The sequence below is a fragment of the Xenopus laevis genome, chromosome 5S, assembly GCF_017654675.1.
Source record: "Xenopus laevis strain J_2021 chromosome 5S, Xenopus_laevis_v10.1, whole genome shotgun sequence".
In the NCBI taxonomy this organism is placed as follows: Eukaryota; Metazoa; Chordata; class Amphibia; order Anura; family Pipidae; genus Xenopus; species Xenopus laevis.
Window position 1 is genome coordinate 53314788 of NC_054380.1, and position 18658 is coordinate 53333445.

The 18658-nt window shown below is 38.2% G+C and overlaps 1 protein-coding gene across 8 annotated transcripts in view; it reads left to right on the forward strand.

The window, feature by feature from the left end:
* arid4b.S (AT-rich interaction domain 4B S homeolog) overlaps positions 1 to 18658 on the forward strand; it is a 215084-nt gene that overhangs the window by 177957 nt on the left and 18469 nt on the right. For all 8 annotated transcript variants that reach the window (XM_041564562.1, XM_041564558.1, XM_041564560.1 and 5 more), the window contains 4 exons: positions 232 to 316; positions 394 to 589; positions 8150 to 9169; positions 15794 to 15901. In XM_041564562.1, coding sequence (XP_041420496.1) covers positions 232 to 316; positions 394 to 589; positions 8150 to 9169; positions 15794 to 15901 — 1409 coding nt within the window. The remainder of the gene's footprint in view (positions 1 to 231; positions 317 to 393; positions 590 to 8149; positions 9170 to 15793; positions 15902 to 18658) is intronic.

An 18658-nucleotide genomic window follows, 5' to 3' on the forward strand; every position in this document is an offset into this window, starting at 1 on the left:
TTCCTTTAACCACATCCAACTTTCCAAATCCCTATTCATTAGTGAATCATTAAATATTGGAAGAAAGGATAACAACCATAACTATATATTTTGCTTTTAGAAAGAAGTAGACTAATAAACAACAAATTAATTCAGAATTGCAAATATACTCACTACTATGTATTGTAAAAAGCTATATAATATAATTGGATTTAATTTAAAATTAAATATGAATATTTTCTTAAATTTTAGGTATGATGAATGGATAAAGGCTGACAAGATTGTAAGGCCAGAAGATAAAAGTGTACCCAAAATAAAGCACAGAAAGAAAATTAAGGTATATCATTTATGGATATTTATTTTCCACTAGAGCTAGTGCTTGACGACTAAGAATACAACTTTTTGTTTTGCTAGAATACATTGGAACACAACAAAGATGAGTCGGAAAGAGATGAATGTTCTCCCAAGCATTGCAGACTTTTCCCAAGACCTATATTTCAAACTAGGGATATGGAAAATGAATCCACACTAGATGGCCCTGAAAACAAGCACTCAATACAAGGTCCACCTACAATGGTTGAAATAACATCTATTTTAAATGGACTTCAAGGTATGAACTTAATTTATGCTGCTTCTACATTTAACTGCACGTGAGCTCAGTGCTAACACAAACCATGTGTATGGAATACTGTATGGGCTGTTCTTCTAGTTTTATGATCACCAAAGTGCCCAAGAGTTTCGCAGGGCAACTTTGTTGCAGTGGTTCATGAGAGTCCTGTCATTCACCAGGAATAAAGCACAGTTCTACCTACTAGAAGTTTGGGGATTTTAGTAACATATTGCTATAAAACTGGATTTGGTTTTGTATCCATCCGTCTTCTGTTGATGATCATTTTTTTCTGTGCATCTTAATTTAATTTTGAATGATATTTTGTTTAAAGCAGGGGTCCTCAAACTTTTTAAACAGGGAGCCAGTTCACGGTTCCTCAGGCTGTTGGGGGGGCCGGACTATAGTTTGAAAAAAAACATGAACAAATTCCCATGCGCACTGCACATATATTATTTGTAGTGCAAAAAAACATGAAAAAACAATACAATATTTAAAATGAATAACAATTTTAACCAACATAAACTTACTAGTATTTCAATGTGTGGGCCTGGTTCATGTTTGTCATTGCCAGTCGTAACAAGTGATGCAAGTGTGCATCAGTTAGCATGGATCTGGTTGGTGGTTTCAGATGTTGTTTGGGAAAAAGTCTGTTCACCGGCATAGGTGCTGCCAAAGATGGTTGCCATGTTGAGTGCATGGTTCCTGAGATTAAGATATGTCTCAGAGGGGAGAGATGCATAGAAATTAGTAAGGCTTGACTTGAATACGTCTTTCAGAGAGTCACAATTCTGTAGTTCGGCCAGTTTCATTTTCTAAATCGGATCAGCAATTTCAATGTCAACAGTAAATGGGTTCTGGAAAAGCCATATGTTCTGTTGGGGATGAAGCTCTTTAAATCTCATTTTAAACTCCCTTTGCAACATTTCCAGTGAATCCACACATTTTTTGTTTGGGAATGCAACTGTTGGTTTCTCAGCCAACAGCTTTTGAGTAGTGGGGAAATGGCAGAAGTTTTCCTCCTTCACTTGTTTAATGAGGTTCAATTTTACGTCAAATTCTTTCACATGTGAATGCATATCTCAGGTGAGCTTCCCCTTTCCTTGAAGTTGCACATTAAAACTGTTGAGTAGGTCTGTTGCATCTGTCAGAAAAACAAGGTGCCATTTCCATTCGGCATCTTTAAGCTCTGGTACTTCTTTGTTTTTTGAAACCTGTGGAAGTAAGTCATAAAAACGTTTCAAAACTCTCCCTTCTGTGTGGTACAGAATATCTGAATAGGCAACATTCAGCTCAGACAGAAATTCCTGAAACGGTCTGTCGCTTAGTGCATGAGCCCTTATGAAGTTAACACAGGATACCTTAACTTTCATGATAGAGTCCCACTTCAGTGATTTAAAACACAGCACTTGTTGGTGGATGAGGCAGTGTATGGCTATTGGACGCGAATGGTTGTGTTTGTCCATTTCTTTGTTAATGCGTTCAACCACTTCTTCCATAGACCCTACCATGCTAGGTGCACCATCAGTTGTCACACTGGCTAGTTTAGCCTAGTCCAGCTACAAATCATTCATAGTTTGGCGAACCTTTTCATTGAGCAAGCTCCTCTGTGACTTCAAAATCATTTGTCCTACAAATAGTAGAAGTTGTGCAGAATCACGAACATCATTGCTTTCGTCACGTGCCAACAAAAATAGCGCCGTTTTTTTGAGGAGTTTTGCAAATGCTGATGCAAATTGTCCCCCATTTTTTCAGTCCTTTGTGTAATTGTAGTTCCTGAAAGACTCACTGTACTAAATAAATCAGCCTTCTCTGGACGCATCTGTTTGGTTAAAAGTTTAAAAAAGTTAAAAGAAGGCATTCTTTAATAAATTCTCCCTCCACAAATGGTCTGCCAGTACGGGCTATTAGCTTGGCAACTTGAAAATTTGCTCGCAATGAGGAAATGAGTTATCAATATGTGTTTCAGTTTTAAAATCTTGTCTTTTCTCCCTTATCTGACCAAACAATAATATTAGTCTTTATGTTGAGTTTCCTAATGTAGACACAAATTGTATTCCGTGAACACAGCCACTGATTCCTGGCACTGCATGAAGAAGTAACCATAGGTCCACTATTCTATGAATATCTTGCACTTGTTTATTTTAAATGTTTATTTTCCTTGACATAATTGTTGGGATGCACAATGGCTGGGTGGCAGGCTTTAATGAATCCACACACTTTTTGTTGGTTTTCTTGGCCACCTCCTATCTAGGTACCTAGAATTACAGATCCACCATAAGATACTGTGACTATTACATTAAAATAATTATAACAATAACTAAAACATAGTAAATAAGATACAGAATAGTTAAAATCAAGAACTGCTCCACATCTCTGCAGAACAACATTCTTTCCCTATTAACCCTTTAAATGTGACAAAGTAGCTTGAAATGCCGCCTGCTTCATTCCTACTTGTTCCCCAGCCCCTGGGCAACTAGCCTAGGCGGGGAACAAGTGGCCCCTAGGTCGCTATCGCCCAGGCAGCAGCAGGAGGCACGTGCAGCATATGTGCCCTGCTGCTGCCTGCACTTTCTGAATGGAGGACAAAGCCACTTGCTCCGTTCTGGCATGTTCCCTCAGGTTCCCCAGCCCCTAGGCAACTCGCGATCACCCAGGGGCCCCAAAGCAGCAGCAGGCACGCCAAATCCATTTGCCTTGCTGCTGCCTGCGCTGTCTGAACGGAGGTGTCTCCGGAAAAGCGGTGTCTTGGAAAGCCATTCGCTCCATTGTAACTCGTTACCCTTCCCCTAGGCAATGAGCAGAAGTGGGGAACGAGTGGCCCCTGGGGCACAATAGCCCAGGGGCCCTAAAGCAGTAGCAGGCACGTGGAATCTACGTGCACTGCTGCTGCCTGCACTTCCTGGGTCCACAGCTGCCAAGCTCCGCCTACTTACTGGATAGTGCAGCAGAGAAGATGGTTCCAGCTCTGCCTCCAGCCTTCCTGAATGATCTACAACCTGCCACCCCAGGTTAGTGCCCCCCCCACACACACAAACACACACTATACTAATACACACTTACATTCACACTTACACTCACTCTTACACACACACACACATTCAATTTTGGGTGATCAGGGGGTCACACACATTCACAGCACTCACACGCTTGCACACGCAAACAAATTGCAATTTGCCTATTGTTCACACATATACATACTTACACTATTGTGTGTCATTTTTTTTTCCTTTTATCGCATTGTCTGTTTTTTTGCCTGAAAAACTATTTTATTGCCATTGCGAATAGCATATTCGCTAATTGCACTGTGCAATACCTTTTGTATGTTATTTCGGTGATTATATTGCAATTTCAGTGATTTTGGTGCATTTTTAGCCATTTTATTGCATGTTTAGCCATTTTATTTCATTTTCAGCTTTGCGTAGGTGTTGTTCGCTTATTTCTATCCGTAAAACCTATTTGGCCATGCTAAAATAATCAAACTTTGATTCTGACTGCTGATTAAATTATGCAAAAAAAATTCTTGTTGTTTTGTTGGATTTTAGTGATTTTATACGATTTCGCTCTATTCTTTGTTATTTAGTTTTGCCTATGGAAATTTTGTCTGCTATATATTCATTTGGGGGTCTCTGTGTGCAAAATAGTTTGGTAAATCTTTTCATATCAGGCATCAAACTGTTCAGTACACCCCTGGCATTCATATTTAGGATGCCTTTTGCTGGTACGTTACAAAATGTGGGGTATATAATGGGGAAAATGCAAGCTTTGTGAATATTTTCAGAAATGTAAAAAAAATAAGCATTATGTTTAGCATAGCTTTGCGGTTTGGTAGTTTGCAGTAGAAAGATATAATTACCTGCTTTAGTTTCATCCGAGTGTGTTCTTTGGAAAATATATGTTTTTTTAGGGTCTCCATACTTTTAGGGGGTCTTATGACACATAATACCCCTACCTGGTGCTTATATTGTAGTAGCCAGAGTGTCATACGTGTAAATTCATAAGCCCTATTTGGATTTGGGGGTCTCTGTATGCCACATAGTTTGGTAAATCTATGCATATTGGGCATCAAACTGTTTAGCAGATCCCTGGAGTTCATATTTAGGATGCTTTATGCTGGTAATGATACATGCACGATACGATGCTGGAAAGTTGAAGATTTGAGCCAATTTTCAGGTATTTCACCAAAACCGACAATTTTGAGAAAGTCTTGCGACTCAGTAGTTTGGAGAAGAAAGACATGGGTTCAGTAGAATGTGTACTTTCCAAAAAATATATGGTTTTGGGGGGTAAACCTATTTTGTGTTTTCTATGTTTTTACCCCACAAAAAATGCAGTCAATGTGTTGATTTTTCATTAGCTGAAGTTACCCACAGGACTGTTTGTATGCGCTAACTTCATTTTGGGGCCTCCAAATGCCAGATACTTTGGTAAACCTATGCACAATGGGCATCAAACTGTTCAGTGGACCCCTGGCAATCATATTCAGGACGCTTTTTCTTGGTTCCTAATACAGTGTGGGATATGCAGAGCAGCAAAATAAAACTTTTAAAGTAATTTTTCAGAATTTTGATAAATTTGTATAAAAACCTCTACGTTCAGACAAGCTTTTATGTTTGGTAGTTTGGAGTAGAGAGACATAGTTACCCATTTTGGAATCAGCAGAATGTGTATTTTTCAAAAATATATGGTTTTATGGGATAAACCTACTGTTTCAGGATTTTTGGCCTTGGAATCTAAAGTATGCCGTTTTCTGCCTTAGTGCTTTCAAAATTCGGTACTATACTGCCGGGAGTTTTTGCTGTGCAGAAGTCCTAGATCTCCCTAAAACTATACATATCTGGTATTGCCACAAAACAGTTGGACTTTCATGCGTAAAATGAAATATGTTTTTGGTATAAATTCATATATTTGTGAAAAATAGGAATTTTTCATTTTTTTTTGTATTTAGAGCTATAAGTCTTTTTGCAGAGGTGGAAATACATAAAAACTCAGGCAGATCTAGGTAGCCCAGTTTCTCCCGAAAAAAACAATGAATAGTTTTCCTAGGTAATCTAGGTTTCCCCTCAGAAAATGCCCCTAAAGTGAGAGAGCACAAATGTTTCAAAAACGGCTGCCATTTCACGTAACCATTTCCTAGGTAATCTAGGTTTCCCCTCAGAAAATGCCCCTAAAGTGAGAGAGCACAAATGTTTCAAAAACGGCTGCCATTTCACGTAACCAAAATGTGAAATTTTGCTGGCACTTAAAGGGTTAATACTCTGCAGTACCAGGCTGTACGGTACATGTGGGCATGCACAGAAAATGCTCTGTACCCAGGACTGATGCAGGGTACCATATACACACGCACATTTTATACTATAACATTTATATCAATAAAATATAAATATATACACTAAATTAATCATGTAAATAAATCATTGTAAGCACTCCCAGTAAAACTCATAGCATACCCAGGGATACAGAGAGATGGATAGATGATGCAAAGGAGTATGGAGGTGGGCTACAAGATAAAAAATGGAGCAGAAATATTGCTTAGTTGGGCAAACAAATTAAGAGTCCTCAGGGTTTAAAGGGATCCTGTCATCGGAAAATATGTTTTTTTAAAAACACATCAGTTAATAGTGCACTTCCAGCAGAATTCTGCACTGAAATCCATTTCTCAAAAGAGCAAACCGATTTTTTTATATTCAATTTTGAAATCTGACATGGGGCTAGACATTTTGTCAATTTCCCAGCTGCCCCTGGGCATGTGACTTGTGCCTGCACTTTAGGAGAGAAATGCTTTCTGGCAGGCTGCTGTTTTTCCTTCTCAATGTAACTGAATGTGTCTCAGTGGGACATGGGTTTTTACTATTGAGTGTTGTTCTTAGATCTACCAGGCAGCTGTTATCTTGTGTTAGGGAGCTGCTATCTGGTTACCTTCCCATTGTTCTGTTGTTTGGCTGCTGGGGTGAAAAAGGAGGGGGTGATATCACTCCAACTTGCAGTACAGCAGTAAAGAGTTATTGAATTTATCAGAGCACAAGTCACATGACTTGGGGCAGCTGGGAAATTGACAATATGTCTAGCCCCGTGTCAGATTTCAAAATTGAATATAAAAAAATCTGTTTGCTCTTTTGAGAAATGGATTTCAGTGCAGAATTCTGCTGGGGCAGCACTATTAACCGATTCATTTTGAAAAAAATATTTTTCCCATGACAGTATCCCTTCAAATGAAAAATGTGTGTTATTTTAATGAAAAATTGGGGCAGAAATAGGGCTTAATAGGGCAAACAGAAATTAAGACACTTCAGCAGTTTAAATGTAAAAAATTAATTAAAGAAGTTGGTGTTGGCACAGTCTGTGTGGGGGTAAGTCTGTTATGGGGGTAATTAAGCCCCGCTGGCAATTACCTCCAATTCCCCCCAATTGACTTTGCTCACCAGCATAGTAGCAGAGGAGAAGCCAGGCAGCAGATCAAATTTATCCACTCTGGATCCAGTTGGCAGGCAGTAGCCTGCAACCCACCAAAATGCCCAGCCGATTGGTAACACAAGCAGGCAGGAACTGCGCCAGATTCACAGACGCTCCCTCCCTGATGAGCCTCTCTTTAATTCCCCCACGTGAAGGATTCCATGGACAGTCAATGACATCATTAGGGGGACCCACCTGAACATGCGCACAATGCTGAACTGAAGAGCCACAGGGACAAATGAGCACTACTGTAGCAGCAAGCGGGACTCGCTAGGTCAGGGGGGAGCAAAACCTGAGCGATTGCCAGCAGGGGCCAGGTAAATTACATTGGAGGGCCGTATCCGACCCGCGGGCCGTAGTTTGAGGACTCCTGGTATCACCATCTTAAAGCTGTGTTTTTTTATTTGGATAAAAAAAAATGTAATTCACATTTAAAATAACATTTTGTATGATGCAGACAGTGAAATTCTATTTGGTTGCTAGGGTCCAATTAACTCTTAGTGGTTTGAATTGGAGAGGGTCTAAACAGAAAGATAAGTATTAAAAAGTAACCGTAAAATGGTAGCCTCACAGACCAATAGTTTGGCTGCAACAACCCCAATTTGAAAGCTGGAGACAGAGGAGGAAAGCAAATAATTGAATAACTGCAAAAATAAAATGAATACCAATCATACTGAAAGTTTACTCAAATGTGAACTATTCCTTTAATCAAAATGTTATAGCGATTATGGTTATTTATTAATATAATTGCTATTGAAAGCAATCTCCTCACCACTTGTTCAGACTTGTTAAACACTGTAGTAAAGCCAACTGATAACATCTGTGGGAGAAATGGCTTTTGTTACAGTGTCGAGTAACATAGTAAGCTAGGTTGAAAAAAAAAGACTCATCCATCAAGTTCAAACTTTTCTATGTATAACTGCTAGTCAGGCGTGCGTTGAAAGAATATAAAGTGATAAACAAACTGCATTTTTTTCATTACCTTTAATGTGTATTGGAACGTTGCTTTGAACTACATTTACTTTTATTTTCTGCAGAATAGTTTTTTAGTGAAGATCCTATTTAATAAATGTGTTAATTCTCAATTAATAATTAATATTTTGCTGATAGCTGCCGAGAATTCTGCAGAGGACAGTAAAAGTGATCACAGTAGCCTGAATATGGACAAAGAAGAAAAAGAATTTAATATGAAACATATCGGTTCCGATTTAAATCAAAGACTGAATGAAAACAAGAGCTTCCCAAGAACAGAGGGAAATTGTACTGCTAATGATCCTATCATGGAAGTAATACCTAGGTCCCCCGTGAAAACAATTGAACATTATTCGGACGATACAGACTATAAAGTGGAGTCTGTTAGACAAAGAAAATATTTAAAGAATGATGTAGCTAAGTCACAAGATAAGCGTGGTAAAATAAAATATGGAACAATTGATAGACTTGATGCAGGTAGTATGACTTCCTCAGATGATGAAGAAAAATCCAACCAAAAACATGCTTTATCAAACAAGTACAATGGTTTTGAGGACAAAAGGAAATCAATCCGAACAGATTTCTCAGAAGCACCTGAAAAAAGGATTAAGCTTTTAAATAATTCAGAAGAAAGACTTAGAGCCAAAGATCGCAAAGATGTTTGGTTACGAATCCAAGGGCAGTGGCCTAAAAAAACATTAAAAGAACTTTTTTCAGATTCTGATACAGAGGGTGCCACATCCCCATCAGCTAGGAATCTAGATGACAGTTCCTCATCTGAAGTATCCAAACCAGAGAAAGATGATGAACTTAAGCCTGTTGATGAGAGAGCTGCTGAAATGGATGACAAAAAAATTAACTTTCCCAGTAGTGGCAGTAACTCTGTTCTGAATACACCCCCAACAACCCCAGAGTCACCTTCAACATTAAGTGATTGCCAAAAACAACAGTCAAAAAGTGACATTTTACATACTTTAGAACCAAAGCAGGAAGAAGTTCAAAGCATGAAAAGTGAAACAGATATTACAATTAAAGTAGACAGTGTTACCTGTGACCTGCAAGATCTCCAGTACAAAGGGCGATTTTCACCAACAGGATGTGATGCAAATATAAGTTCTAGTTGCAGTAACCAGCACGAACCAGAAAATAAAGAGAAAAGTAAGTGACATAAATTTGACATGCATGTTGTCTTTATGTGGACACAAAATGAATAATATTGGCTGCATATGTGTGATATAGATTTCAGCAGTTACAATATTGATATGATAAAGGGATTTCTCATAACCACATAACCTTTACCCCTAAGCTGTGAAATTTGATAATTCTTATGTGTCATTCAAAGGTTGTATAATACATGTAGATTGATGGAATTTAACAGGAACCCTTCTGCACCCTTCCCACCCACACCATAGTGGAAAAATACCTGTCCACAATATATTTCAAATTTTATTTGTCACATACACAATCATACACAAGTACGACATGCAGTGAAATGCTTGTTGCTGTGCAATGCCCGGCCATAAGAATTTACATTAAAAAGAAGGAATAAGAGTTACATAAGAGATAAAAAATGAAAAGAACTGATGTATATAAATGAAGTACATTTTTGTTAATGATTTTTAATATATCATTTAATATTAAGTATGCAGGAGACCCAAAATTACCACATTGTACCCACATGTGTGTGTGTGTATGTATATATATATATATATATATATATATATATATATATATATATACACACACACATATATACATACATACATACGCACATACCCCAAATTACCACATTGAACTTACGTGTGTATATAGTGTATATATATATATATATATATATATATATATATATATATATATATATATATAGATATAGATATAGATATAGATATAGAAAAATACATTTTTATTACAACATTTTAAAAAACAGGACAACGTTTCGGTCTCCCTTTCGACCTCTAAGGTCTTGAGGGAGACTGAAACGTTGGCCTATTTTTAAAATGTTATATATATTTTATATATATATATATATATATATATATATATATATATATATATACACACATAAATACACACACATATATGCTGATGCACACCAGGATTTTTCCTCAGATACATATAGGTCTATTGCAGGCTAACATTGTGTTTCTCAAATTTTTACATTTGAAATTTAACATATGTAAGCATACACAACATTTGAAAAATAGAAAGAAATGCCAATTTTTTTAACCACATCCACTTTGCAGCCATACCCCTATGCAGTGGTGTAACTAAAGTGCACCAGGCCCCCCTGCAAATAACCTTTAAAGGGGCCCGGTGTACTACAATCCCCATCCTCCCGCCCACGTCCCACCCAGACTTACAGTTAGCCCCATAAATCTTTGGACAGAGACAACTTTTTTCTAATTTTGGTGCTATACATTACCACAATGAATATTAAATAAAACAACTCAGATGCAGTTGAACTGCAGGCTTTCAGCTTTAATTCAGTGGGTTGAACAAAAAGATTGCATAAAAATATGAGGAACTAAAGCCTTTTTTTAACACAATCACTTCATTTCAGGGGCTCAAAAGTAATTGGACAAATTAAAAACTGAAAATAAAATGTTCATTTCTAATACTTGGTTGAAAACCCTTTGCTGGCAATGACGCCCTGGTCTTGAACTCATGGACATCACCAGATTCTGGGTTTCCTTCTTTTTAATGCTCTGCCAGGCCTTTACTGTAGAGGCTTTCATTTGCTGGGTTGCTTTGGCTGTATGTTTTGGGTCATTTCCATCTGTATTATGATATGCCTCCCAATCAATTTGATTGCATTTAGCTGGATTTGAGCAGACGGTTATGTCTCTGAACACCTCAGAATTAATTCGGCTGCTTCTGTCCTGTGTCACATCATTGATAAACACTAGTGTCCCAGTGCCACTGGCAGCCATTCATGCCCAACCCATCACACTGCCTCCGCCATGTTTTACAGATGATGTGGTATGCTTTGGATCAAGAGCTGTTACACGCCTTCTCCATACTTTTTTATTGCCATCATTCTAATAGAGGTTGATCTTGGTTTCATCTGTCCAAAGAATGTTTTTCCAGAACTGTGCTGTTTTTTTTCAGCAAAGTCCAATCTAACCTTTCTATTCTTGATGCTTATGAGTGGCTTGCACCTTGCAGTGCACCCTCTGTATTTACTTTCATGCGCACTTCTCTTTATGGTAGACTTGGATATCGATACATCTACCTCCTGGAAAGTGTTGTTTACTTGTTCGGCTGCTGTGAAGGGGTTTCTCTTCACCATGGAAATGATTCTGCAATCATCCACCACTGTTGTCTTCTGTGGACGTCCAGGTCTTTTTGCTTTGCTGAGTTGACCAGTACTTTCTTTCTTTCTCAGGATGTACTGTAGATTTTGACACTCCTAATATTGTAGCAATTTCTCGGATGGATTTTTCTATTTTTGCAGCTTAAGGATGGCTTGTTTCACCTGCATGGAGAGCTCCTTTGACCGCATGTTGTCTTCTCACAGCAAATCTTCCACATACAAGCACCCCCCCCCCTCAAATCAACTCCAGAGCTTTTATCTGCTTCAATGATAATGACATAACGAAGGAATTGTCCACACCTGTCCATGAAATAGCCTTTCAGTTAATTGTCCAATTGCTTTTGATTCCCTGGAATGAATTGATTGTGTTAAAGTCTTTAGTTCCTCTCATTTTTATGCAATCTTTTTGTTCAACCCACTGAATTAAAGCTTGAGTTAACAACTGAGTTGTAAACAACTGAGTTGTTACATTTAAAATTCTTTGTGGTAATGTACAGAACCAAAATTAAAAAAAAGTTGTCTCTGTCCAAAGATTTATGGGCCTAACTGTACATCCCCTTCCTCACCAGTAAGGGGTTTTCTTATTAGCTATAGAGGAAGCAGACACTACAGTCCAAACCCCCTGCGACCTGTGCGGGTCTTCTTCCTCTATAGTTTTGCCACTGACCCTACATACCATACCCATTTTACAATACAGAAAATACGATGATACGTTCTTTCCTTAAAGGATGTGGTAATGTGCAGGCATAAAGGCACGGCTGCCATCAGGGGGTGATAGGAGGTACTTTTGTGCTGGGTCCGGCCTCAACACAAAAGATATGCTAATTGTGCAAGTTGCATATAAAGTCTAGTGATGCACCGAATCCAGGATTCGGTTCGGGATTTGGCCTTTTTCAGCATGATTCAGATTCGCCCGAATCCTTCTGCTCAGTTGAACCAAATCCGAATCCTAATTTGCATATGCAAATTAGGGGCAGGGAGGGAAATCGTGTGACTTTTTGTCACAAAACAAGGAAGTAAAAAAATGTTTTCCCCTTCTCACTGCTAATTTGCATACGCAAATTAGGATTCGGTTCGGTATTCGGCCGAATCTCTCTTGAAGGATTCGGGGGTTCAGCCAAATCCAAAATAGTGGATTCAGTGCATCCTTAATAAAGTCACAAGACAATATACACAATTTAAAGGGGACCCATCGCCCAAATAAAATTATTCAAAATCCTATTTTATCACATTAGTCAAGCAAAAGAAATGTTAATTACACTATAGAAATTATTTAAATCTTGTTTCCTTCAGTCTGGGAATTCATAATTATATCAAGCAGGCAGGAACCATTTTGTGGACACTGTTATTAAGGCAAGCCTTCCATCATCTCTGAATCTTGTCTGTTCACCAGAATGGGGACCTGATGTCCATCCCCATGCACTGGCTATACAATTAACATCTAAGAAGTGAATAATGGAAGCAAAAGTAATTGCCGGCCCCGTCTCTATGACTAAGGCATGATTGACAGCTGAAATTTTTAAATGAGCTTACAACAGATATGAACGATTTAATAAAAAATAGAAATTGGATTTCATGTTTAATTTGAAAAGTTGCATAGAAGCATGTGTCACTGGTGGATCAAACAAGGGATAATGCACAGAAGCTTGATAAAGGCAGGCCAGTGAATTAATATAATTTTAAGGGGCACCCGCCACCCTAAGTAATACTCAATCCTTTTCTATCATGTTAGTTGAGCAAAATAAACTTTAATTATACTATATATATCGCCACAAAATCTTGTGTATGTGCAAGAATAGGGGACTTAATTTCCATACGCAGTGCCCTACACATTATAGAACTGAAGAGGAAGGGGGAATATGTGGAGTGCTGCAATTTTAAAGGGATCCTGTCATCTGAAAACATGTTTTTTTCAAAACGCATCAGTTGATAGTGCTACTCCAGCAGAATTCTGCACTGAAATCCATTTCTCAAAAGAGCAAACAGATTTTTTTATATTCAATTTTGAAATCTTACATGGGGCTAGACATTTTGTCAATTTCCCAGCTGCCCCTGGTCATGTGACTTGTGCCTGCACTTTAGGAGAGAAATGCTTTCTGGCAGGCTGCTGTTTTTCCTTCTCAATGTAACTAAATGTGTCTCAGTGAGACATGGATTTTTACTATTGAGTGTTGTTCTTAGATCTACCAGGCAGCTGTTATCTTGTGTTAGGGAGCTGTTATCTGGTTACCTTCCCATTGTTCTTTTGTTTGGCTGCGGGGGGGGGGGGGGAAAGGGAGGGGGGTGATATCACTCCAACTTGCAGTACAGCAGTAAAGAGTGATTGAAGTTTATCAGAGCACAAGTCACATGACTTGGGGCAGCTGGGAAATTGACAATATATCTAGCCCCATGTCAGATTTCAAAATTTAATATAAAGAAATCTGTTTGCACTTTTGAGAAATGGATTTCAGTGCAGAATTCTGCTGGAGCAGCACTATTAACTGATTCATTTTGAAAAAAAATTTTTTCCCATGACAGTATCCCTTTAAGTTTCATGTTTACTTTGCAGAGGACTTATATAGCTTTTTATGTGTGGGTAACAGGGTTAAAGTAAATTCCACTGCCCCCAATATACTGACTGACTTATTTGTAGATTATTAATTTTAACTATTTATATGAACTAATTATCATAGATTAACATCACCTTTTTATATTGGTACCCATTTACTGAATTCTATAAGCATCTCATACATGAACTTTTCAGCAGTGGGAAAACTAGTTCTTGGGCCCCACAGCAACATCATTGGGTCCCTTAACATATGCAATTTATGTAACTTATGGAAAAACTTATTTTACTTACACCAACTTGTGTATCAGGCAACAACAGAGCAGCATGGTAGGGACAGGTAGGTAGGTACTGTAGGGTTTAAACTCCACTGCCCCTTAATGAACTGACTTTTAATTAGTACATTAATTAACAGAAATATTTATGTGACCTAAATCTTGTACATACAAGGGGTGTGGCCAAAATGTTCGTGTTTATAAGGGGCCCCATATAAATAACTTTACGGGGCCCCAAGTTTCTGATGTGGCTCAGCTTAAAGGAGAACTAAATCCCCCTCACAGCCAAAAGCCCCCACTGCCCCCCCTGCACAGTGCCATACCAGAACAAGTACCATCTAGCAACACCGAATCTAGAACAGCATAGCGGAACATGGGGCACCATGTTCGCCAGCCTCTGCATCTTCATTAAAGAGATACTGACACCAGAAATTAAACTTTTTTTTTAACATCTATCATAATATTATTGCCTTTAAAACTTATAACTTTGAACAATGTTTTTTTTTTTTACCTGTCTGATACACCGTGTTGCTGTATGAGGGGGTTGCCATATTTGTGCAACATGAGTCCGTTAGCATTAGAAACTTTAACAACTTTTTTGACAGGTTGAGATGGGACAGTCAGGTTGGCAAAACAGTCAGGTTTAAAAACGTCAAATAACAATTACTTACAAAAACAAACCTCTTGGCAAAAAATCAGCATGACCTATAGGTAACTACTTTAAAAAGTCAGTATCACTTTAAGTGAGCACCGACACAGTTTTTGGCGCATGTGCAGTTGGTGCCAGAAAGCTCTGTAAATTACGGAAAAGAAAATAGAGGATCCTGAAGCTAGCGAAAATGGAGCCCCTGAACCAGGCCTGGACTGAGATTCAAAATGGGCCCTGCCATTTCAGGCACACAGAGGCCCAAACAGGCCACACAGCAGCCCCAACAGCCTCCCACTAGCCCAATATATAGTGAGTTTCTATGGCATCTTACAGCATCCCCTCTGGCATTTGCCAGAACCCACAGATTGCCAGTCCGGGCCTGCCCTGAGCTCCATTTGTATAGGCCAGTGTCGCCAGAGAGGACACCATGCAGGGAGGAAACAGGAGGGAGGTATATTTCTCCTTTAAAGGGGGCCTAACATAGAAAATTATACTTCAAAATGAGCTTCATCTCATGCAAACAAGATTTAATCCATACATATAATCAATAAAAATTCTATTCTATTTCTGAAGTTATTCTTCACTTTTCCTATTTCAGCAATCTGTCTTTATGCAACATAGTGTCTGAGTTAGTTATTTTAAAACGACTAAAGGGACACACTTCAGTGTATTTGACCTAACAGTAAATCAGACTGACTCTTGCATGAATAGAGAAAGATTGCTGAAAGGAAGATACTGAAGAGTCATTTGATTATGCCAGAAGAGGTACATAATTTTTAATTCTGTTGTATTTATTTAATTTTAATTGATTGTATTTAGGATCTTTATTCTGTGAAGTGAACCTTTTTAATTCAATTTTATTTTTGCAATAGTTCCACTTTAAATGTTACTATTACTGGGTGAAAGAAATCACAATTTTGTGTGAATTCAACTTTCTCGCTATCGTTCTGCTGTATACCTGTTGAGTGTAATGTTTTCAATCCTATTCTTTGAACAGGTCACACCAATCAGACAGTTGACCAGGCTGTTAATATGAGAGACAATAATACAAAAAAGCTTAAAAGAAGCCACAAATCTTCAGTGCTTCAGAAGAAAAGGAAAATAAGTAAGTTTGTAATTAAAAAAGTATGCATTTAATGTTGGGGGGTGGAGGTTTTGCAGAACTAATATTTCAACAAAGAGTACATTTTTAGCTGTTACTGGGAAAAGACCCCTAAAATGTAGTGTGTTTTTTTGGCCAAAAAAACGGGGTTGTACACTTAAAAAGTACAGTATGTGTTCATTTAGGAAGGTATGCTGTCAGCATGCTTCTTTACTACTTGGATGGTGTCCGCACTAAGGTAGGCTGTGAACTAAGTTATATGGTTAAAGGGATTCAGTCATGATTGTTATGGTGTGGTTTTTTATCACTAAATTGTACTGTGTACATTGCAAGCAATTCATTTTACCATTTAACCCTTTTCACTGCCAGCCAATTTGTTACTTTTATTGCCAGACCATTTTTGAACATTTTGTGCTCTTTAACTTTAGGGGCCTTTCCTGGGGGGTCTTTTAGTTTACCCAGGAAAATAAGATATTGTTATTTTCAAGACAACCTAAGCTTCCAAAATATGCTAGAATTTTGTTGTAATTCCACTCCTGTAAATGATATGGGCTTCTAAGTGTATAAAAAAACAGGGGAAAAAAACAGTTTTGCATGATTCCAAAGATTTGGAAAGTTCTATGTCTCCCGAACACGCCAATACCAAATATATATAGTTTTATGGAGCTTTCTCACTTGTATAGATCAAATACTAGAAGCAACAAACTACCAGATTTCCAAAGCACTGCTCCACAAAACTGCATACATCTGATTTCAAGGCCAAACATTCCACTAACCATAGGTTTACTCTAAAAACTACACTTTATTGGAAAGAACAGATTCTAATGAGTTCAAAATGGGTAAATGTATATTTGTACTTAAAACTACCAAGTTGCAATTCTTTCCTAAATTAGCAGTTTTTATAAAAATGTGTTACATTTTTGAAAAATTACCTCAAAGTGTCCAGTCTACAACATCGTATCACCAACATATCAATACATACCAAGATAAACCCCTAAACATGAAAGCCTGGGGTCTGCTGAACAGTTTGATACCCAATATTCATAGGTACACCTAAGTATGTGGCGTATAGGGGCCCCAGAATGACGACACCGCAAACAAGTTATCAGTTCTGTAATTCCATCCCAGAAAACCATATATTTTTGGAAAGTACACATTCTGACGAATCTAAAATGGGTAATTATTTCTTTCTAACTAAACTACCAAACTACCATATTGCAAAGCTACACTAAAGGCAGCGGTTTTTATGACATTTCTGAAAATTGTATAAAAATATTGCAATTGGCTGCATTTATCTCACCCAATTTCATACATACAATTGTAAAACACCCTAAATATTGATGCCAAGGGTCTACTGAACAGTAGTTCCTATGTTCTTGGCAGGGAAAGGGTTAAAATGTTATTCTGAACCAATATGTGTTATTTTTTTTAGTTGTAATAATGGTGTGTAGGCAGCCATCTCACGTTACAATGGAACTGCTTTCTCAGAAAGAAAGCTTGTTTGCCTTATTAGCCCCTCTGTGCCCCAGTTAATCTGCACAGTAGATTGTCTGCTTATTCTTGATAATTAAGCAAATCTGGTACTTCTAATCAATTACTATACAACAATTTTCAAAGGGGGATTTGTAGTACAGTGGTGTGAAAAACTATTTGCCCCCTTCCTGATTTCTTATTCTTTTGCATGTTTGTCACACTTAAATGTTTCTGCTCATCAAAAACCGTTAACTATTAGTCAAAGATAACATAATTGAACACAAAATGCAGTTTTTAAATGAAGGTTTACGTTATTAAGGGAGAAAAAAAACTCCAAATCTACATGGGCCTGTGTGAAAAAGTGATTGCCCCCCTTGTTAAAAAATAACTTAACTGTGGTTTATCACACCTGAGTTCAATTTCAAAGGTTATAAAGCCATTTCTAAAGCTTTGGGACTCCTGCGAACCACAGTGAGAGCCATTATCCACAAATGGCAAAAACATGGAACAGTGGTGAACCTTCCCAGAAGTGGCCGGCCGACCAAAATTACCCCAAGAGCGCAGAGACAACTCATCCGAGAGGCCACAAAAGACCCCAGGACAACATCTAAAGAACTGCAGGCCTCACTTGCCTCAATTATGGTCAGTGTTCACGACTCCACCATAAGAAAGAGACTGGGCAAAAACGGCCTGCATGGCAGATTTCCAAGGTGCAAACCACTTTTAAGCAAAAAGAACATTAAGGCTCGTCTCAATTTTGCTAAAAAACATCTCAATGATTGCCAAGACTTTTGGGAAAATACCTTGTGGACCGACGAGACAAAAGTTGAACTTTTTGGAAGGTGCGCGTCCCGTTACATCTGGCGTAAAAGTAACACAGCATTTCAGAAAAAGAACATCATACCAACAGTAAAATATGCTGGTGGTAGTGTGATGGTCTGGGGTTGTTTTGCTGCTTCAGGACCTGGAAGACTTGCTGTGATAGATGGAACCATGAATTCTACTGTCTACCAAAAAATCCTGAAGGAGAATGTCCGGCCATCTGTTCGTCAACTCAAGCTGAAGCGATCTTGGGTGCTGCAGCAGGACAATGACCCAAAACACACCAACAAATCCACCTCTGAATGGCTGAAGAAAAACAAAATGAAGACTTTGGAGTGGCCTAGTCCTGACCTGAATCCTATTGAGATGTTGTGGCATGACCTTAAAAAGGCAGTTCATGCTAGAAAACCCTCAAATAAAGCTGAATTACAACAATTCTGCAAAGGTGAGTGGGCCAAAATTCCT